General features: G+C 33.3%; 2 protein-coding genes across 2 annotated transcripts; one reads left to right on the forward strand and one right to left on the reverse strand.

Annotated features, from left to right (window-relative positions):
- Positions 1 to 37: 37 nt before the first annotated feature.
- On the forward strand, positions 38 to 14,752 carry LOC107005114 (sodium/hydrogen exchanger 8). The gene is made up of 23 exons (XM_015203616.2): positions 38 to 407; positions 1,867 to 1,917; positions 2,083 to 2,174; positions 3,757 to 3,834; positions 3,910 to 4,067; positions 4,265 to 4,366; positions 4,441 to 4,558; positions 5,308 to 5,360; positions 5,439 to 5,504; positions 5,856 to 5,900; positions 6,512 to 6,567; positions 7,637 to 7,821; positions 7,933 to 7,980; positions 8,093 to 8,200; positions 9,002 to 9,233; positions 9,541 to 9,843; positions 10,725 to 10,822; positions 11,104 to 11,235; positions 11,319 to 11,537; positions 11,621 to 11,827; positions 12,434 to 12,701; positions 13,398 to 13,702; positions 14,142 to 14,752. Exons 1-23 carry the CDS (start codon positions 209 to 211, stop codon positions 14,472 to 14,474), a joined length of 3,456 nt encoding a protein of 1,151 aa, XP_015059102.1. The 5' UTR covers positions 38 to 208; the 3' UTR covers positions 14,475 to 14,752.
- A 5,076-nt stretch (positions 14,753 to 19,828) lies between these two features.
- LOC107011766 (protein XRI1-like) lies at positions 19,829 to 22,779 on the reverse strand. The gene is made up of 5 exons (XM_015211400.2): positions 22,624 to 22,779; positions 22,001 to 22,161; positions 21,827 to 21,911; positions 21,166 to 21,300; positions 19,829 to 20,401 (listed from the first exon to the last, which is right to left on the reverse strand). The coding sequence occupies exons 1-5, from the start codon at positions 22,715 to 22,717 to the stop codon at positions 20,124 to 20,126; spliced, it is 753 nt and encodes a 250-aa protein (XP_015066886.1). The 5' UTR covers positions 22,718 to 22,779; the 3' UTR covers positions 19,829 to 20,123.
- Between the last annotated feature and the right edge of the window lie 202 nt (positions 22,780 to 22,981).

The following is a 22,981-nucleotide window of genomic DNA, read 5'->3' on the forward strand; positions in this document are numbered from 1 at the left end:
TTTTTTTTTCTATATATATTATATATAGAAAAAATAATCGACTTTTCCCTATCTCACCTTTTTTTGTCCAATAATTTGTAATCATTACAAAAATTGAAGGAATCACAGTACACAAGACAAGTAGGATGATAGCAATAGTTTGATGTTATTTTTAGATTCATAGTCAACCTTTCAAAATCCATTGAATTATTGTTTGTTGAAGCAAATAATGGAGTTGTCAGTAGAAACGAAGCCGTTTAGAATAGTAGAAGAATCAATTTCAGCTGAAAGTTCAGATCCTACAAATGCTGTCATTTTTGTTGGAATCAGTTTGTTATTGGGAATCGGTTGTAGACATTTGTTGAGGGGTACTAGAGTACCTTACTCTGTTGCTTTGCTTGTTCTTGGTATTGGACTTGGGGCTTTAGGTTTGTCAACTCTTATTTTTTTTCTCTCTCTGTTATTATAATATTATTATTGTGCTTGTGCTTGTATAGAATGGTGCTCTTGATTGAGTTTCTTTACTAATATTAGTAAAGATTTAGTTTTTCTACACCCTTTAAGCTCACCGGTCTTACTTAACTTGAAATTTTTGAGTTTTTGAAGTTGTGGTTTTTGGAACTTGAAGTTATTTTTGGGAAAAAAAATTGAAGTTTTATGACTAAAAATCTAAACACTGGTTGGACATAGTTTTTGGGATCTGGAAACTATTTGAAGATCAAAATCTGATCAAGTGCATGGTCAAATAGATATTTGGAGATTCAAAAATTTACTCCCAAAATCTATGGCCAAACGCTATTTATTATGATTTGGCATTTGAAGGTACCATTTTTGCTTCATCTTTATCCACCCTCGAGAGATTCTTCTTCTTACTCTAATTCTTCCTGTTTATTGTTATTGTCTATTTATCTGTTTATTTTCTGTATGATCTAACTGAGTTAATTTGGGGAATTCCTTCATGTTTTGTCAAACTCAACCCCTATGATACAAACTAGTTCGAGTTGAGTATATTAGTTGTTTGTATTTGGAGGATTTAAATGGTTCCTTTGGCTTCTTTTTTTATGTTGGTTGTCCATCTAACGCAACCCTCCGTGCAATTGAGTCCAGATACACTTTCGATATAAGTGGAGTTGTGTTGAATGTATAAAATATATAAAATGTTTCTCCATTTGGAATGGGGCCTTATTGTTATTTCCTTCTCTCACAATCTCTTACAGATGAATGAAATAAAATTCTCATTTTAAAACTTTAGTTTTAGAGAGGGAACTTAGAGGATGTTTGGGTTAAGCACTTTTTTTTGTTTATTTGGGTGTTTGGTGAACACCAAATGTGTTTTACTCCAAGTGCTTTTTAGATAAAATGAAACCAAAAGCTATAGGCTGGGCAACCCCTTGTGTTTTTTAAACTTAAAAGCTATTTTAGTTTGACCAAATATTTTATGTTGTTATCCTCTACACTTCTCTCTATCTCTCGGAAGCCCCATCATAACAAACATCCTTAACTTTTGATTTTCCTTAGCTTCTCCTTTCATCCGCTAATTTTGCCTTCCATCTCTGCTGCTCAAGCCTACTGTCTTATCTGTTCTGGGGTAAGTTTGAAATGTTAGCTTCAATTTCTAATTGCTTAACTCCGTGTTAGTATTCTTTTCCTCTTTCTAGAATTTGATTTTTGGACGTCTCTGGAGCATCTGCTACCAGCTCGAGATGGAAATGACACTTATCTTATTGATCTGTCTAACATATAAAATTATGCACCTTTGCTTTAGGTGCCAACAAACCTGTGAAGTAAAAAAACTTACATTTTAGAGTTGATTGAACTACTAATCAGTCTCTCACATGATGTATTTGAATGCTGATATTGATATATACATAATAAATTACCCCGCAGAGTATGGAACACATCATGGGTTGGGAAGGATTGGCGATGGTATCCGTATCTGTAAGTTCAATTGTTTATCTTTCTTCATTAAGTATCCATTAAGTTCAAATCAAGTTTCCCTCTCTCCAATATCAACTAGAAACCCCGTTCACCCAGTATACCACCAGTCAGTTGCTCTGCTCTCAAATGTCTGTTCGTGGTAAACCATATTTGGTATCTGCACAGGGGCAAACATTGATCCTGATCTTTTATTGGCGGTTTTCCTTCCTGCTCTTCTTTTCGAGAGTGCTTTCTCAATGGAAATTCACCAGATAAAGGTACATCACCACTAGCCTTCCTCTTTTCTATTACTCGTAGAATGCTGATACTATGGAGAGCTCCAAGTGAGGATTTTTCTCTTCCATGTATGTACATTTGTGTGTTGTTATGCTCGTGCACTTTCAACGTCTACCTTCTTGCTTGCATTATTTGTTTCATTCATATGGTTGTTTATCACATAATTTGCTATTCTTCTCATGTAAATGTCATGTGTTACGTCTTCTTCATTTTTTACAACCTTATATCTTGCGGATCCTTTACAGTTAGATGCTTTCATCTTTAATTGCTCACCAAGTATTGATCTGCGGGCACTGAGCGTTTTCTAAAGACTATAGATACAATGTTTTTTTGATGAGTAATAATTTTATTGAATAAAATGTAGCATTGAGGGAATGCTTCATACACAGAAAAGGCTGCAATTTCCAAAAATGGCTTGAACTTCCCTCCTATAATTTCTGGGTAGAAGGCATGATCTCAGAAAGTGTATAAATTGTATATCCCTTCAATTTGTCCAAAATGCTAGTAGCTACAAACACCTACATTTAAGTACATGAAATGCGTCCTCATTGCTGCAGTTTTTTTCTCTCGTAACATCCATAACATACATGCTGGGGTGGTGCCACTTTCACCTGAAGGAGAGGAACATGTACCATAAATGGAGTACTAGTTGGCAATGTAGGAAGATATGGTCTATGTCTTCAGATTCACTGCACACAAGTAGCATCTATTACGTGAAGATTATGGCTTCCTCACTTGTTTGATTTGAAGTGCCACGATGCTTCACACATGTAATTGGAGTCTGTTTCGGGGCTTACAGAAGCTCGTGCAAAGAAGATTTATAGGATGATTTCTCTTTTCTGGAGGTTGGCTTGTGTGAGACAGCCACTGCGTAAAGCTGCTCATATGAAGCGTGCTTTTAATGGTGTGTTGATCTTCCATAGGTGTTTCCATGAGAAACCATTCTGGCTCTCCCCTGATGAAACTAACCATTCTGTCTCTCCCCTGACAAAACTAAGGACAGATAACAAGATTTGATTGTGAAAGCCCCCTTTTCACCTACTTTCCAGCACAAGTAATCTGGTTTATTAGATATGACTGTACTTGTCCAGCTTCTCTATTGATTCCGTGATGCTGCCCATCCGTCAATCTGTTAGAATTTTTCTAAGCTTTTCTTCCCATCAATTTCTGATCATGCATTGAGCTTCTGTATCTCCAGTATTCTGCATCAGGTGCAACAAATCTTGAAGTTCATCTCATAGGGGGGTTGTGCCTAACCATGCATCTTGCCACAAAACTGTATTTTCCTCCGTAGCCTTAGCTGGATGCTGTAACCAAAAAAAAGAGTTCTTCCGAAAGCTCCCTTATGTAAGTCCATAAGCAAACTCCAGAAGAAGAGGTGGCTGAGTTAGAACACTAGCAGAAGGAGCTCCCAGTCACTAATTATATTATGACATTTGGCTTTACACAATTTACCTTCTGCAACAGTATCTTTCTGTTTTTACATCCTATGATTCATTGAATTTTGTCAAGCTGGATTTTCCCTCTATTAGTTAACTAAACCAGTTATTTCTCCTAATGCAGAGGTGTGCAGTACAGATGCTTTTACTTGCTGGGCCTGGCGTGCTTATTTCCACTTTTTTTCTTGGAGCTGCTCTCAAGGTAAGCTGAATTTGGATTTTCAAAGAGTTAGATAGTTTCTTCGACGGAGGCATCTGAAATTAGTGACAAATGTAGATTGCTTTTCCTTATAACTGGAGCTGGTCAACATCATTGTTGCTTGGTGGACTTCTAAGCGCTACTGATCCTGTGGCTGTTGTGGCCCTTCTGAAGGAGCTTGGTGCCAGCAAGAAATTGGGTACCATAATTGAAGGAGAGTCCTTAATGAATGATGGGTAATTTCCTCCTAGTAGAAATATGTTGTATGTTGCTTATGTGAAGAGGTGGGAATTTCTGTAATGTCCATAGAGGGAGGAGAGAGGATAAGTTGAATTTCAAGAACTGTATCCTATTTCCTTCCCTTTAACTTTGAAAGTTTTTCCAATAATATTTTGCATAATTATCATCGCCATAACCTCTCTTTTCCCTTCAGGACGGCAATTGTTGTCTATCAGCTACTTTTAAGGATGGTAACTGGTTGGACCTTTAACTGGGGAGCTGTCATCAAATTTCTAGTACAAGTTTCCCTTGGGGCGTATGTATATTTGCATTTTATATTGGTTATCTTCCAGTGGGAAGCTGGCTGTAAGTTCTGTTTCTGTTGTCCAGAGTTGGCTTTGGAATTGCTTTTGGAATAGCTTCTGTTTTATGGCTGGGATTCATTTTCAATGACACGGTGATTGAGATCAGCCTGACACTTGCTGTGAGCTATGTTGCTTACTTCACAGTATGTACCCTTCCAATCTTGCATGCTTAAAAAGCTTTGTCTGCATTTTATTTGTATTGGGATGGGGAACCTTATCTGCTATCTACTATTTGAATTTAATAGAAATGGATACTGGGTCTAACTCAACCCCGAAAGTTAGTACATGAGAGGAGGACTCTACAAGACCATATATGGAAATTGCATCCCATTCGTTCAATCAATGTGTGACTTAACCACATCCTGGAAAGCTGTATGACTATTAAATTCATAATCATATGTGACCATCTTTGTGAAGGAAATAGACAAGGAAAAATAAGAACATCAAAATTATCGGGAAATTAAACAAAAGTAACTAAAGTGGATTCCAAGAAATGGCTTTCTCTGAAAATGTATCCGGCATGATAATTCTTGCTGCAAAGAAATTATGCATCCTTGTTTGTGAAGTTATTGAGAATTAGAAGAAAATGGGTCGAAATGGAGCAAAATGCACAGTGGGGATTCATATAGTTGGTGCCAATTAGCTTAGGATGGAAGGATAGATGTTGTTGTTGCAATATATGTAACACAACTTAACTGAACATGTAATTTAAATGCCAAATATTATATTAATAGCAGAAATAAAATAGCGCTTACAAAGTTAATTATATCAATTTTACTTAGCCAGGTGCAAGTCCAGTTTGAGTTTTTGCAATTTCTCAACTGTGCATTCTAATCATGTGGGAGAAAAAGGAAGAAAACAAAGTCTAATGACTGCTTTTACAATGAAACAGGCACAACAAGGGGCTGATGTCTCTGGTGTCTTGACTGTGATGACTTTAGGGATGTAAGTGTTAGAGTTGATCTTTTGATACTCTTTCTACAGCTAGAGAACAACTTATTTTGATATGCCATGCACTAACAGGTTCTACTCAGCTGCAGCTAAAACTGCTTTCAAGGGCGAGAGTCATCAAAGCTTGCATCACTTCTGGTAAATTTTACTAATCTTCTTACAACATTGTAATTGAACAACAGATAAAAAGACTTGCATTCTGGCAGTAGACCTTATGATACACTTATATTCTTCTCATCTTGTTTTGAGTTGAGCACTTCATTACTCCAGAAAATTTTTGTGCAATACCATTTTGAATATCTAATCTGGAATTGGGTAACATTATCTACAACATTGCATTATATATCTGGTAAGATTTATGTCTTACCTTCTGACATCACTACCTGCATGATTGAACATCTGTAAGATGATAGCATGATATGTTCTTTTATTTATGTGGTGCAACAGCTTTTGATTTTGGATTTTAATACAAATCTCATTTTGTTTCAGGGAAATGGTTTCCTACATTGCAAATACATTAATTTTTATTTTAAGGTAAGTATTGTATTTAGCTTTTCTTTTATCAACTCTGTTGATTTAGTCGTTATTAATAATAGTTGTTAGCATTGATACTTTTGGAGGTCTTTTGATGGCTATGTTGCTTAGGAGAATTTAGGCTGCCAGCGCCAAATGTTACTTCATTTTAAGTCTTTGATTAAACAATTATTGTAAAATTAGGTCTTGGCCCTAACTCACACCCAAAAGCTAGCTCAAAGGGAGGATGATCGCCTAAGCCTTTAAAGGAACCACCCATTTCATTAACCACCAATGTGGGTCTTTTTTCATTCTTCAACACCCAACCTCACGCCCAGGGCTGGGCATTTGGTGTGTGGGCAACTTTTTGGTGTACTTGTGTACAACTGATTTTGTGTTGCACTGGGGAGGCACTCCCTTGGTTCCGCTGTTTCAGGACTTTCATCCTTGACCTTTCGAAAAATTAGTACTATTGAGGAGGATTAGCTTTGGTGGAAGTTATTTTAGGTGCTTGTTTACATCAAAAACCCAGTTGACTATAGTTTTCATCGGAGTAGTACTAATTCTTGTTCTTAAACTTTTTCCTGTGAAACAGAAAACCTAATTGCTCATTTTGGTTATCTTTTCTGCAGTGGAGTCGTCATAGCTGAAGGAATTCTTGCTGGTGACAATATTTTCAAAATCCATGGTACTTCTGCTGTAATGACATTTGTCTTATGAAGACAGAAGTAACATTTTATCTTACTACAGCCAAACCCTATTTATGTTCTTTCTTGTGTTACGTGTAATATCTATTTATTTTCTGTAGATTTTGCCTGCAAGTGATATTTATCAAAATGAATTTGGTACTGATGGCCTTTAACAGATCTCATATACTACTTGAAGTGTCTTCCGACTAAGAGTTAGCGGACATTAAATAAGTGAAGGAGCTGTCGGTGCTACTTGTGAGAAATATGACACGGGAAAGAGTTTATGTGAATGTGTGTAAATAATTGTTTTACATTGAGCCTTATCTTTATCCATACTTCACATATAGTGTATAATACAGATTTTCAGTATGGGACACAGTCTAATATATACACTAACCATCTGTACTTCCCCTCAAGCCGGTGCATATCAGTCGCATGTACCAAACATATAACAGATGTGACTAATGCGAAGACCAGTGAGTGACTTTGTGAAAATATTTGCAAGCTGATCATTTGATTTCACAAATTTGTTAACAATATCTCCTGATAGTATCTATTCTCTGATGAAGTGATAATCAATATCTATGTGTTTAGTCATTTGATAGAACAGTAGATGTGATGCAATATGAAGGGTCGCTGGATTATCACACACAAGTTCCAAGTTCCATCTGAACAATTTCTCCAAATTGCAATTCTGTAAGCAATTGTATAATCCAAACTAGCTCCAAGTTGCTATAATCATTGCTTGATCTTATGCTACTGCACTAGATTGAGCAACCGCATTCTGTTTCTGCTCTTCCAAAACACCAAATTACTTCCTGCTAAAACACAATATCCAGCCAGAAAAAAAAGCGCCATGATTGGATTTTATATTTTTTACTTTGCCCAATTTTTGTAGTTTGTGCCTTTCTGTTTTGGCCTCTCTATTTACACGAGTATTATGATTGTTTATATGTATGCGGGGACGGCTAGTTTCTGTTCTATTTCAAATGATAGTCTTCTACACTCAGTTAAACTTCCATTCTAGTTAAACTACATCTCTGTTAAATGCTTTTTAATGTATTTCAGATAATTCGTGGGGCTACCTCATCCTTCTTTATGTGCTTATCCTTGTCTCACGGGCCGTTGTAGTTGGTGTATTGTATCCATTTTTACGATACTTTGGCTATGGTTTGGACTTGAAAGAGGCTTTTATTCTTGTCTGGGGTGGCCTTCGAGGTGCTGTAGCGTTGTCCCTTTCATTGTCAGTCAAGGTAACTATGTGCGGGTGCTTGATCTCTCCAAGCCCTCTCATTCGTTCTGCAAAAAATTCTTACCGAAGTGTGCCTTTGTTTCTGAAACTATTCCTTCCTGGCTGTTTTCAGCGTTCCAGTGATGGCTCCCAATACATCAGTACTGATACTGGAACTCTGGTAAGTAGAAGAAAAGAAGTGTTAGTGGGAAATCCAACAAGTTTGAAGTTTTCTATACTAAATTATCTTTTAGCTATACCTTTCTAGTCATACAGGCCTTCTTCTGTTGCAGTTTGTTTTCTTGACTGGTGGGGTTGTATTTTTGACGCTCATCATCAACGGTTCAACCACACAGTTTGCTTTACATTATCTGGGAATGGATAAGCTATCAGCAGCAAAGGTAGAGTTGATTTCGACGTGGTACTATTTTGTCCTTGTTGGAGCTTTAGAGGTGGAAAAATGGTTTTTTTCCCCAATGGTTTTCGATTTCTTTAAGGGATGTTAATGGAGTAAATGGGTGGTCTAGGAAGACGTTTTTATATCCAACCCATTTTTCAACTACGTAAAATGGGTGACAAATGAAATAAATAACTATTCATCTAACCCCATTTATGCTAGCTCATCTATCATCAGTTAACCATGTTTGCTGCCTGAACTGTTTCTTTATGTGGTTTGCCGTTGATGGCAATCCAATTTGTCAGCTCCTCAGAAATTGGAATATGCCCTGCATAGCAGAATTTGTATCTTTTATGGACCGACTGCTTTTCTCTAACTGACCTAAAAAAACACTACATGATATTGAATTTAAGCAAAAATATGAAAAGAAATCACTTTACCTCCTTATCATAAAAAGAAAAGGATATTACCTTCACATTTCAGAACTGTTCAAAGACCAAATCCTATGATGGCGGGATGAGATGGAAGACCTCTGCCTCTGACATGATAAGGAAATCTATATGCTTGGAAAACAAGGGGGGGGGGGCATAATGAATTAAAAGAGATGAATTAAAAGAGAGATGGTATCACTTGGATAACTAAAGTAAGTAGTTCAATTAGTCAATTACTTTTTTAAATGAAACACTAACCTTTCGTGTTGAACAGTAGATGCTTAGATAAGCAAGTAAAGTCCTGTTATTTGTAGCTTTATATTTTAAATCTTCTTCAATAGATTCTATAAATAACATAGTTTATCTCATTGCAGAAGCGCATATTGAACTACACAAAATATGAGATGTTGAATAAAGCTCTGGAAGCATTTGGTGATCTTGGAGATGATGAGGAACTAGGACCTGCTGACTGGCCAACTGTTAAAAGATATATTACTAGCCTAAATGATGTGGAGGGTGAACCAGTGCATCCTCATACCTCATCTGAAAATGATGATAATGTGGACCATATGCATTTAGAAGATATTCGGATCCGCCTACTAAATGGTGAGAACATTACATTCTCAATTTATTTATAGTTCATCTTGTTTGTGATCTGTTCTGTAACTTCTAGGTCATTTTCCTCAATAATTGCTGTTTCACTTATGCAATCGATCTTATGACCACTAACACACCAAAATACCTTCCATCAGTACAGTGTATATGGAGTAGAGCGTCACTCAGAGGTGACTCTATGCAGTGTTCATCTGTACAGTAGAAAACCTTATATTTTGTCTATCCTAGTGAAAATTCTAGCTCTTCCATTGATCATGATATTCAAATTTGATTGTTAAAAGAGAAATTATGTTTCCAGGTGTTCAAGCAGCATACTGGGAAATGCTCAATGAGGGCAGGATCCCACAAACTATAGCGAATCTTCTAATGCAATCTGTGGAGGAAGCAAATGACGTAGTATCACATGAGCCTTTATGTGATTGGAAGGGTTTAAAATCTTATGTTAATATCCCAAATTATTACAAGTTTCTTCAAACAAGTTTTGTCCACCGGAAGCTTGTTACATATTTCACTGTTGAGAGGTTAGAGTCTGCATGCTATATCTGTGCTGGATTTCTCCGGGCGCATAGAACTGCCCGACAGCAACTAAATGAATTTATCGGTAAGTAACTAGTAATGATTTCTATATAGCATCTTTTTGGCACATCCTTTCCAGCGTGTTATGATTCTTTTCGATTATGTTTGACTTCCCCTGCTCATCTTTGGTTGGACCATTTCTTTCTGCCTACAAATCATCAGTGGCGAAGGTTGAATGCTGAGACATTTTGGCTGAACATAACAAAGCCTTTTCCATTGGCCAAAAAGTCTTTTTGCCCTTAAAGATTAGATAGTCAGCTTGAATAGTTTAACGACATCAATTCTTATGGTGGTTTTCCTAACCTTTTTTTGTTGATGAAGACTACTGATTAGGTCTTTGATATGAAATTTCTCAATTGTTCAGTTTGCTCGATAAACAATAATCTGAGGATTGACTTCTTTAGATTGTGACTTCCTACAATTGTGTTGAAGTTGAACTATTGCATTCAAGTAACGCATTCTTCTATATTTTAAGGTGAGTGATGGTCTATAAGGCATAAGGTGAAGATAGTACTAAGAAATGTTGAAAACTATAGATATCTGGCATGATAGGAGTGAAAAAGCTTCCATCAGGTGGTATCCTTGTGTTTATCTTTATGCTGTTGGTAGTAATGACTGATAAAGGTTGCACATTGGGCTAAAAAGCTACTATTATTACATTTTTTTCTCTTCCGTGTTCTCTTCCCCAAGAGAAGGGAGAAAAGGAAAATATTTTACCAAGAACCTTTTCTTATGCTACCTAATGAATGCCTCAACTTTAGCACCACTTTCGTGGCTTTTTTGTTTTTATTCTCTTTATGAGGAAGCTTTCTCAGCAGTGAAATCCTTATAGGAGAGAAAAATTAAAGAAAAAGAATGATATGTATTGGAGTTGGAAGTTTCTTATGCAGGCAATGATGATTTCAGGTGAGAGTGAAATTGCTTCCCTTGTTATCAAGGAAAGCGAGGAAGAAGGAGAGGATGCACGGAAGTTTCTGGAAGAAGTCCGTGTCTCATTTCCTCAGGTATACAAAGACAAATCTCTCTCAATGAGCTCAATATTTCCTGCTAGACTCGAACATGTTGAATAAAAATACTAGAGGGTGCAGCCTGGTAGTACAAGAAATTTATGCTACCTGCATTTTTTTGCCAGCTTTCTGCATGCTTGAATCATGGTCATTATATTTTGAAATCAAGAATACAGCTGTCTGGTTTCTGCAACGTATAAATGAACTTTATGTGTTGACAATATCCAGTCTGCTTTTTGAGTAATTTTATTTGGTTATAAAAGAAAGTACATACTCAGGTTCTCCGAGTTGTGAAAACCAGACAAGTTACTTATGCGGTGTTGAATCACTTGATTGATTATGTCCATAATCTTGAGAAGATTGGTATATTGGAGGAAAAAGAGATGGCACATCTTCACGATGCTGTCCAGGTGAGCATTTCATTCTTATCTGCTAGTCCAATTTCATTGCTTTTGTCTTACATCTGATTTCATACATGATGTATTTTGTGCAGACTGATTTGAAAAGGCTAGTAAGAAATCCACCTCTGGTTAAATTTCCGAAAATTCGTGATTTGATTAGTGTCAATCCTTTGTTGGGAGCTCTACCCCCTACGGTGCGTGAGACACTAATTGGTTCAACCAAGGAGATAATGAAGTTACGTGGTGCAACCCTCTATGAAGAGGGATCAAAGGCAACTAGAGTTTGGCTTATTTCAAATGGTGTAGTGAAGGTAATTAGTAATGTAATGGTTATTACAATAATAACTTTTTAGCCAAAAACATCTTTCTGACAATATGATATCGTGTTTGATAGTGGTCAAGTAAGAGCACAAGTAATATGCATCTACTGCATCCAACTTTTTCACATGGGAGTACTCTAGGTTTATATGAAGTGCTGGTGGGAAAGCCTTACATCTGTGACATTATAACGGATTCCGTGGCTCTCTGCTTTTCTGTTGATAATGAGAGGATACTTACTGCTCTCAGATCTGATCCAGCTGTAGAAGATTTCTTTTGGCAGGTATTTTGAATGATTATCATTTTCAACTTTTCTTTTGGCTTCCATACATACATATGTCTATGCTTAACACAGCTTTCTTGTCATTATCAGTATAGTGAGAAATAGCAGAGTTCTTCAACTACTGAAAGAGTATTCTGAGTTAAGACACAAGAGGAGATTTTGGGTCCCTAACATTAACTTTCTTACCATACTGCAAGTTTTCAAAAAAAAAAAAAAAAAAAACTTCCTCACCATATTTTGCATGGTTCCTCCTCTATCTTTTCACACAAAAGAAAAGTAAGAACTCAAGTACATCTCAGCAAGGAAGGACTTAATTTTACTAAGGTCTAGAATTGCTCCGATTGAGTGAAAGTGTTTCAGAAAAGTTGCCTTTTTTGCTTTACCTATCAGAAGAAAATTATATCACCTTGACTTGTCTTCAACGATACTCCAAGGCTTTGTTGTTTCTGCTGTTTGCATTTCTGTCTCTACAAAATTAAACTGCTTCCCAATATAGAAAGATCCCATCTGAGGGAAGAGTGCCACATTAAATGGAATAGAGGTAGTAACTAGAATTTAAGGTTTTTTTGAAGCAGTGACTCACACAAGTTATCTTGGTATCTGCAGGAAAGTGCACTTGTGCTTGCCAAAGTCTTGCTTCCTCAAATGTTTGAAACGACAAAAATGCAAGATATGAGAACTCTGGTTGCAGAAAGGTCAACTATGAGCATATACATAAGAGGGGAAAGTTTTGAATTGCCTCACCATTCCATTGGTTTTCTGTTGGAGGGATTTGTTAAATCTCATGGTTCACATGAAGGGCTTCTTTCAGCTCCTGCACCGTTACTGCCTTTGGCATTGGAACAACAAAGCTTCCACAACACAGAAGCATCAGGTTGCTTCTCACCCCTTTAGCTGCAGTATTTCAGTATCCCACTCTTTGTAATTAGGGGACAGCTGAAATATTGGTTATACTCAGTGTTATTAAAAGCGAGAAGCGCAAAAAAGCTCTAAAGTCTGTCGGCGCTTAAAGTGCAAATAAAGCGCCATCTTTCATGAAAAAAGGTGCAAAAAGAGAAAGAATACAAATATATTTATTTTAGTCCAAGACTAATAATTATAAGTACAAACAACAAATATATGGACAGGAAACTGAAAAAAGATAACGGTGAAGTGAAATACCAATTGTGCAGTGTTGCTTGCCTCTTCAGGAAATGCTCGTTGTCAAGGAAAAGTATGTCTTAAGACCTTGATGACGATACTAACACCGCACATTAAGCGAGGAAAAACACTCTTAACATGTTTGAGCCTCGCTTCAGGACTTAAGTGCGCCTTTCACAACACCTGTTTATACTTACCTCCCATATGGTCTTTGATTATAAACTTACACGACTGTTAGAAACAAAAAAATTTGTGGTATGCTGACAATTTATTCTCTCTTAAGGTTGGCATATATGCAATTAATATTTTTTGCTTCAGAAATTGATAGTACTTGCAACTTCGATTATTTGTATAAATACTCTCTGATCTATAGCCTCATCTCAGATAATTCTGATTAATTTGTATTTTTTTTTTTTTGGTTCAATATTAGGTGTCCATGCAGCTAGTTTTTCTCATCAACCTTCTCAGTATCAAGTTGAGACAAGGGCAAGGGTGATTATGTTTGATATTGCGGGATTTCTATCAGGCAGGGGTCTCCAGAGAAGATCATCTTCGCTATTATCACACTCAATTGATCATCCCTCAAGGTCTTTTAGTAGAGAGCTTGGTGGTTTAATGAGCTGGCCAGAAAATACTTATAAGGCTATGCAACATAGACAGGATGTGGAACGAACTGGTCAACAGGAAACCAATATGTCTACCCGCGCAATGCAGCTAAACATCTTCGGAAGCATGGTTAGTAGGAACTTAATTTATTTCACAATTTCTTTGGCCCATAACAAAGTTTACTTAAATGTTAGGCTTTGGGGAATGGAGCAACTGCTCAAAACATTGTGTCGATTAGGCCGGAATTCTATTTACTGTTCGACGGAGCATGCCATGTCCTTGTACTTTTTTGGTTTTGGAGCTAACGAGTTTGTGTTTGATAGACAACATTTTTTATAACATAAATATAAAATGTTCATCTATAGTGGAAGTGTTAAAATGAAAACTCGTGCCAAGTTTAAGGGTCCGTTTATGTGTTTAGTCATTCTGATTTCTCCTACTCACTCACATCTATCCCATTCCTCCATCCACCCCTTCACTCACATCTATCCCGTTCTTGTCTTATTCATCATCGAGTTGAAATCACCAGTTTTCGATATTGGCTTACTTGCTCTTTTTTGGTTATTAGATAAGCAACACAAGAAGTCGTCCGAGAAGTTTTCCTGGAATTAGTGCAGCCAAAACCTCTCACAGTCAGTCATATCCAGAGGTTCGATCAGATGGTGTACAAACACTTGTTTCTGTTAGATCTGAAGGATCTACCACATTGCGAAAGAAGGCTCAAGTGCAAGGAGAGAATAAAGATACGAGTATACAACTTCCAAGCGCACCAATTGAAGAAAGTGACACAAGAGAGTACTCGAGTGATGATTCTGGTGGCGAGGATGAGCACCTCATCAGAATTGATTCGGGAAGACCTAGCTTCCCTCAATGGATCACAGAGGAAGATAAAACATCATAGGCAGACTGAGCCTTTCTACACTGTGATTATGTGAATACTACTATGAACATTGATTTATGATCGTTTTATGTTTGAATAAAGTAGCATATATTGTTCTAAAACAAGTTCATCTGAATAATGTATCGCGAAAAAGAAGCGCTGCTTTGTATTGAGGAAGTTATGAACTCACTTATATATGATGGCCTCAAATTTTTATTTCCAGAGAAGCTCTTCTACATAGATGTCCAAAATGTATAATGTACAATCTTTCTCTGAAAAAAAAGCCAACATTATATTGATCCTGTTTAATAAGATTGATAGCTTTTTATTGTGACTAAAAGCTGTAATCTCCTAATTTCTGAACAGCTACTCAAGTATATAATTGTCTTGTTTTGTTGAATTATAGTGTTATATACGGTAGTAAAGATGTCAGGTGGAAAAAGAGCAGTAGTAAACAACAAAAAATATGATCACTCAAACAATGAAAACAACATGTCATACTAAGAAGTAGGAGAGTAATAATAATATAATATTGATAAAGCGAACTATTAGACAACACTTGACTATCTATTTTTTTTGTGTGTATTGTTGTTTCCCGCTCGGTATTCAGTGCCCATATTGGAGTCCGATTAAATCCGAATTCGCATCAGAAAGTCCCATATTGGGGGGTCAAGCCCTCCCTAATAAAGGCGACTCCGTACACAAGCCCGACACCTTTTGGTTAAGGATGAAGAAGTACTTACAACTCCATCAAACTCTTATTGGTACTCGACTATCTAATTATCAATTAACCTTTTACTTTAATCCTCAATCTTTATATTTTCTATTTAGGGTTTCATCTCATTCCTCGATAAGTTATAAATATGGCATACCCTGTCTAATCATCTCTCCCCAAACGGGATGTGGCGCCGGGATGGCGCCCCGTTGGATATCGGAAAGGGGACAGGTCTTGAAGAATGCGATAAAGAAAATTCTCTTGCCAACGACGACGTCGTTGTTTGAATGGTTGTTATAATCATTTATATATATATATATATATATATGAAAGTTTCAATTAAATTTGCTTCTTTATATCTAAGAATTAAACTCAAGACTTAATTCCAGGTGGAGCAATTTGTCACCAATGAAATGGTCATAGCAATAGTTAGAAGAGGTAGAGATGGACTTACAAAATTTTTAGTGGAGATGATTTAATAGGAGACACACCACTAACTGAGTACTCATCCTTAGATAGAGAGGTACAACGACTATCAAAAATTAGTATAAATGGTTAGTAGGTAACGAGTGTGGTCATTCATTAGGTGGGTGAGCTAAGAATGGGTCTTTTTCTTCTTAGTAATAGTTGTATATAGTATCACGTAGTTTCTTATTCATATATATATTTCTATTATCTATTGCTTCATTTTACTTTGAATTTTGATCATATTTTATTGTCATTTTTTCTTCTGACAATCCTTCTATATATATGAATAACTTTCTTTTAAAATCGATGATCTACTGAAAACAACCTATATACTCCACGATGATAGATATAAGCTAAGATTTGCATATGTCTCATCATCTCTAAACCACACTTGTGAAATTACACCAGATACATATTTGAATATGTTGTTATATCCCATCCAAGTCCATTTCATGGGATTTTATATCATAAAATGACGTGAAAACTGCATTCTTTTGACGTCATCAATATTTTTTTAATAGAAAAATTAAAAATTAATGAAATCCCAAGGACACAAATCACAATATAAAGTGTATATTTTTATTGTATATTATATATCTGAATGAGAATCTAATTCTCTATTCATTTGGGATTTGAGAAAAAGCAAAAGGTAGAGGGATAATATTCTCACATATATCTAGGTTTATTTATTATCTCTTCCTTCTTCTTCTTTTTTTTCCTCTTTGCTTTAATAATAATCTTTCTTTTTCTTTTACTCTTTTGGCTACTTGTCTTTTCCTTTATTTTCTTTCTCTAAATAAATTCATGTAATAAAAAGTAACTGTAATACTTGAATTCCAAAGTATTTTCTTACTTCCATTGTATTTGTGTGTATATCAAAATATTACACTTTGTATCTCTTTTGCTCTTTCCGTTTCATATTAATTATGATATTTCTACTTTATTATGTATTCAGCTCAGATGCTTCTGGAACTCGGCACAATCTTAATTTTATCATAAAAAAAAATGTGTAGAATTATTATAAACAAGTAAAAACGAAGGAAAATATTTTAAGTGTATTATTTTGTAAAATAAATAAGTGGATTAATTATATTTTTTACACTTGTATAAATTCTTAAGAAGAAAAATAATATTCTATGGAATTACATAATATTTGGAGATCTGACCTCCTGACTTATAATTTCTTTATTGAAGTGAGGAACTATACTTTTTATGGAAAGTCAAATCAAAAACTCTGTTTAAGGCTGAGCAATAATCTCAAAAAGTCATTAACTCATTTCAGAAATAAATCTAAAAGGTATAATAATAATAATAACAATATAATAATAATAATAATAATATTTTTACGAATGAGAATGAAAGAAGATAGTCCTGAGAAGTAAAAGGTTTTTTTGGTTAGATCCTTAGGAGAAGAGACAATTAATGCACTGTATTAAATATTATATTTATATTCAGAAAAACGAACAAAAATATAGCTATTTTGGAAAGTTTCTCATAATATTATGTCCTTAATGAAATAATTAATAGATGATAATATTATTTGTTGAAAAAATCATCTACTAGCTATCAGATTTTCCACTTAAGCATATCTAACTTATAAAATTATTCATACCTACTATAATTAAATAATTATTAAAAAAAGTTGTGCACAGAAATGTCAAATAACCAGGTCTAATGTATAATTGTTCCAGAAAAGACAAAAAAAATAGATATTTTTGTTTAGTTTGCCATACAGCTATAAAATATGCCTGCCATAATTATTAAGTTTAATTAAAATATACGCCTACTATAGACAAACTTTTAATTTAAATAAGCTTTACCATATAATAAAAAGAAACTAATTAATTATTTTCGATTCACCAGATATTCTCGCTTTTAAAAAGAGTCAGTAAAAAGTAAAAATATAAATTAACGTAAATTAATTTAAAACTAAAATAGAATTTTTGTTACCGAAATACCGTAACATTTCTGATTTCACTAACGAAACAAGTTTCTGTCAAAATCATTTTATTATATTATATATTATTTTTTTTATAATAACATTCTACCTCTAATAATAATCACATTTATTGTAACCATACACCCTTTGTAAAACTATTCCTATATAATAGTCAATCTCAAATATTTTCCATATCTTATCCCTTTCTTTCTCCCATAGTTTTCAAACAAGGTCATACATAGTCTAGAATTCCACCTCACCAACCTATTAGTAATTAATAGATTAATTTCAAATTAAAACATAAAATCATGCACATTACACTAATGATTAATTAATTAGGGTCCTACATATAATTAAACTTTAAACATAGGGTGATGATTTTCCTTTTTTTTAACCAAATCTTGTTTTTATACCAATTGTTACATAGAATGAGTTGTCCTTCACAAAGTGTTATGGGAAATGGTCCTTTTTTATTGAAACTTATTATCTGGTAACATGTGCCTCCTATGATAGCTACTCATTAAGATTTGTCCTATATTTAAAATTTATGGACTATAGAGTATGGAAATTCCACCAACAATATTATATTTTCTTAGTTTTAGTGAAATAAAAGTAGCATAAGTGCAAACATGTGTCAAAAAGAAAGTTTGACAATGTCACTTACTAGTTATATTAACTTTACTTTTATCTCATCAAAACATCATTAGTATGTTTTTCTTAATATTGTATAGTATGTTTGTTCTAAGTAATTTTATGCCTCTCAACTAATTTAACTATTACTTTTTCATTAACCATGATTTAGATAAATATAACAAAATCACCTAGTATACCATCTGCGATGTTTGAAGCTTTGATTTTTCAAGCTATTATCACTCACACTCTTTGATATGATCACTAGATTAAAAATATAACTTAAGAAATCTGGAAAACAATTATCGCTAAAAACTATTTGCTCTAAAAAAAGGATTGTTTTAACTTCTTAAAAATAATCGGCGATAATTATTTGATTTTTTTAATCGAAGAATATCTTTTCCTGCTCAAATCTTAAATGTTAGAGGGGTAAGGTGAAATTGAGTTATATTAAAATTATGGAGTTACTAAATATAAAAAATATTATTTTTTTATGAAATAGACTAAATGATACTATGACGCATAAAATTGAACTTGAGAATATAAATGACTATAAAATATAACCGGTATTGTTTATCCACACAACAACTATATACTTGTCAAGGGATTTTTTTCTTTTTTTTTTATCAAGCTTTACCTTTTTTTTCTCTTTATTTTTTTTTTTCTTTAATAAATGAACTTCTTTCCTTTTTTTCTTTTTCTTTTTTCCCCTTTACTAATTTCAACTTATTATACTAAGCCTTTAGGATGCAATATAGTCAAAGAGAGAGTTCACTTTAGCCACATGCGTTGCTTTCCTCCTAAGTATTTTTTCCTTATAACCTAACACTTATTAATTCTTTTTCAAAAAATAGACCTAACACTAATTATTTGATCACATTAATTTATTAATCGTCAACATGATGCAAAGGGGTTACTTAGGGATTACAAATTTTTGATAAATAATAATATAAAATTCTACAACAAATAACATATCAATTATAATTACAAAATTTAAATTTAAAGAGAATAAAATATACATGGATTTATTTACACCTTTTTAGAAATAAAAAATGGTTTACGATGAGTTACCGACTCAATTAATTAGTACGTACCTTTTCTCATCTCTGTTACTATGGATCTTCACAAATTTAATGAGATATAAGCAAATCAATTGTCATATTGATATTACTACTACTACATATCTGAGGATATTGTAATTCTAAATATAGTCTAGATATCACATAATTTTTATATTGTGGTATCAGAACGTACTTGAGGGAGTAAAAGTGAAATTATCCCAAACTTTAACGTACTTTGAATTTAAATTTAAAATAATCAATTTTTATTTTATATTTTATTTTTGAGAACTTTTTTTATAGTTACACAAAAATTATGACACATTTAAATCCATAAATTTTAAAAAAATTATAGACATATAAAGGATACTCTTATATCATACTTTAGAACATAATTTAAAACTAGAGTAACATTTTTGGATTATTATTAGGACCTTTGTTCAGTCCATTATTCTGCTTAACTACGTACGTACAAACAAGATCCCTTTATAACTCAAAATAGTACTTTAAGAATCTTCAAATTGTCAGAAACATAATTTTAAAAGCAAAACATTTTTCATTCTAATTTTCAGTAATAAACATAGAATCTGTAGATCCACTTGCATCCATATATACATATTCATATCATATATCATACACCCTTTAATTCTCATTGAATAACTACAAAGAATATCAACAAGGGCGAAACGAGCTGCTAGGTCATTCCATTTGAAACGTTACAATCATTTTTCTCAGCCTATTTCATCAATCAAATGAGCAAAAGATAGAATACAAAGATACATATTCTCTTTTAGTTTTACCTTCCTATCTGATCCTACATACCTCGAAAGCTAGCTACCTAGGTGGTACGTCCTCTCCAATCACCCTCGAGTCCTTATAATTGTGATTGTCCCCCTCCCTTGAGTATGAATTTTGGTGAGTGCAACCACCGTCTTGCCGGATAATCCTGGTCCGGCAGGGCATACGGTCGGACGACATGCAAAGTCCCCGACCGGATGCCTTACGGGCCGGGTCGGCCTCATTAGAATCCTCTCGTTAATGTCATTTAATGTCACATCTCCTTCTTGCCCTCCGGGCTTCACTAGCCCAAATGGATACACAATTTTTCCACACATTCTTCTCTTTTTATCACCTCCTCCTTCAAACACAATGGAATCACTAATTATAGATAGTTTCATATGTAATACATTTTATATTTGTGAAATTTTAAAAAAAATAATCACACTTTAAATTCTTATTTTAATATAAACATTAATGACTGCTTATTACCTAAAATAATTATAATTTACAACTGATAAATTATTTGCTTTACAGTTACGAAATATTTACTATTCAAATTAAAAGAGCAAGTCAACAACATTAGTGGTTACTTTTTGACTTTTGAGTATCCCATATATATTTGTACCATTTAAACATTTTAGCAAAAAACATATTTAAAGAGATTTAATTAGTTAGTAACTGAAAATTCTTATATAAGTCGCACTTTAATTAATAAGTATAGACTCTTTTTTTTTTTTTTGAAAATGGCAAATAAGGTATGCTGTCATGAGAAAGAACAACCACCCCCACACATATGTAAAAAAATGGTTTTTTTTCTAGCATATGCATATATATTTTGAGTCAAAAATAATAACTTCAATTAAAAATCAACTACCCGCAAAATCAATCTCATAATTCAAGGATGGAATTAAAATTTAACTATGGATTAAATAAAATTTATTAACTTTGATTAAAATTCTGCATTCACGTTAAAACATAATCCATATATAAATTTAAATATACTTTATTTAAAATTCTAACAAAATGACCTTTTTCAAATTCAAAATTTATAAATTTTAAAATTTGAATCCGTCTCTAATATAACTAATTATAAAAGAAGAAAGAAAAAAATGAGAGAGTTACCATATTGTAGAGGTTGTTTATTATGATGAGATGATGATGTTGGTGAAGAATTAGAAGAATAATAATAATTTTCTGAGATTGCTTCCTCCTCTGTTCTTTTGGAATATTCTTCACTCATTTTGCTCATTGGATCCCCTATAATTAAATTAATCATTATTATGATCATAATACAAATTAATTAAAACAAACATAATAGGAGTACCTCTTTTAAATTTAAATTTAATATGCAAATCATAACGGCTATTACTAATCATTACTCCATACCAAACGTTTTTTTAAAAAAAATAATACTAAGTAATGATAATAACAATTGCATTGTGTGGGATATATTTTAGTTGTTGCAGCACGATGATCTTATAAAGTCATATAATATAATATGAAAAAATCATTTCAAAAGAGTTTGACCATTTCAAAAAGTTGTCTATAATGATCATGATTACTATTATAAAGAGGTCTAAGAACAAAAGGCAAAGGTTGTTTGATACTAGTTAGTTAATATTATAAAGAGATCTGACGATTCAATTTAAATTTCTATTAAAAAAAATCATAGGAAACAAAGCTAAATATCTACATTTATATTACTGGAAATTAATTCCATCTCTAAATTATTTAAGCAAAATATACTGAGATAAATTAAAAGGGAATTAAGAATTAGAATTACCAGAAAAGCTATCACACTTAGTTATCTGGCTAAAAGAATCATAATCCTCAGAAAATTGTTGGTCAATTGTGGAGCTCCACAAATTCTGCAACATAAATAAGGAAAATATATCCATTGAATTACAATTCAACAAAAAAAAAAATGCTATAGAATTAACAAAGTAATTAATTATACCTTAATTGAATCTTTATTTTGATAATTCTCCTTGTCATCATCATCATTAAACAATAATAAACGCCTTCTTTTTGAGTTGAATTTGAATAAAGCATCTTGTAGATATCCACTTGACAAGTCACAATCAAAATTTGACAAAAATGGTGGAGTGCTCTCCATAACTATAAAAAAAAGAATTAAAAATTAGAAGGGGCGGAGTTAGAGAGGCGAAAATTATAAAAATATTAGCAGAGGTGGAGCTAGAGAGGCGAAAAAATTCACAAGGTTATATATAGCACATAGTAAATTACTTGGTGAAAATTTTGTTTGAATCTATATATATATATATATATATATATATATATATATTAAATATTGAATTCTTAGATAAAACCTATACATTCACAACTACTAATTAAGCCAAATAAGAAAATTGGGAACAAGAAAAAGAAGAGAGAAAGTAAAGAGTAGCTAGATGGCGAAGTTAGAGGGATAAAAGGGGATTCAACTTCGAAAAATGACTAATATTCAAATAAAATTACGTATATCAATATTATATATATAGTAAACGTTAAATTCTGACTCAACTAATTGACGAAAATGGAAGTAAGCAAAAATGAGAGAAGAGGAGATAGATGTTTTACATGGAGACATATCATTGTTGAAAACTTCAAGGCCATGGAAGTCACAACCTAGGGAAGAGAAGCTATTGTAAGCAATTGAGTGAAGGTCACCCATTTTTCCTTTTTTGATTGATAAGTTTTTGTGTGATGCAGAGAAGAGTATGTATGTATGTTCCAAATGTGTCATCTAGTATTTAAATAGAGACAAAAGATATGGCCCATCAAAGAAAAATAAAGACGAGGTGCAAAAAATATAAATAGAAAAATAATGGGGAATCAAATGTTTCAAAGGAAGATTTGGGGCTTATAATTTATTTTTTTAAAAAAATAAAATTAAAACTAAAATTAGTGACACACTTATCATCTTATTTGTCTTAAT

This window comes from Solanum pennellii, chromosome 1 (genome assembly GCF_001406875.1).
Source record: "Solanum pennellii chromosome 1, SPENNV200".
In the NCBI taxonomy this organism is placed as follows: domain Eukaryota; kingdom Viridiplantae; phylum Streptophyta; class Magnoliopsida; order Solanales; family Solanaceae; genus Solanum; species Solanum pennellii.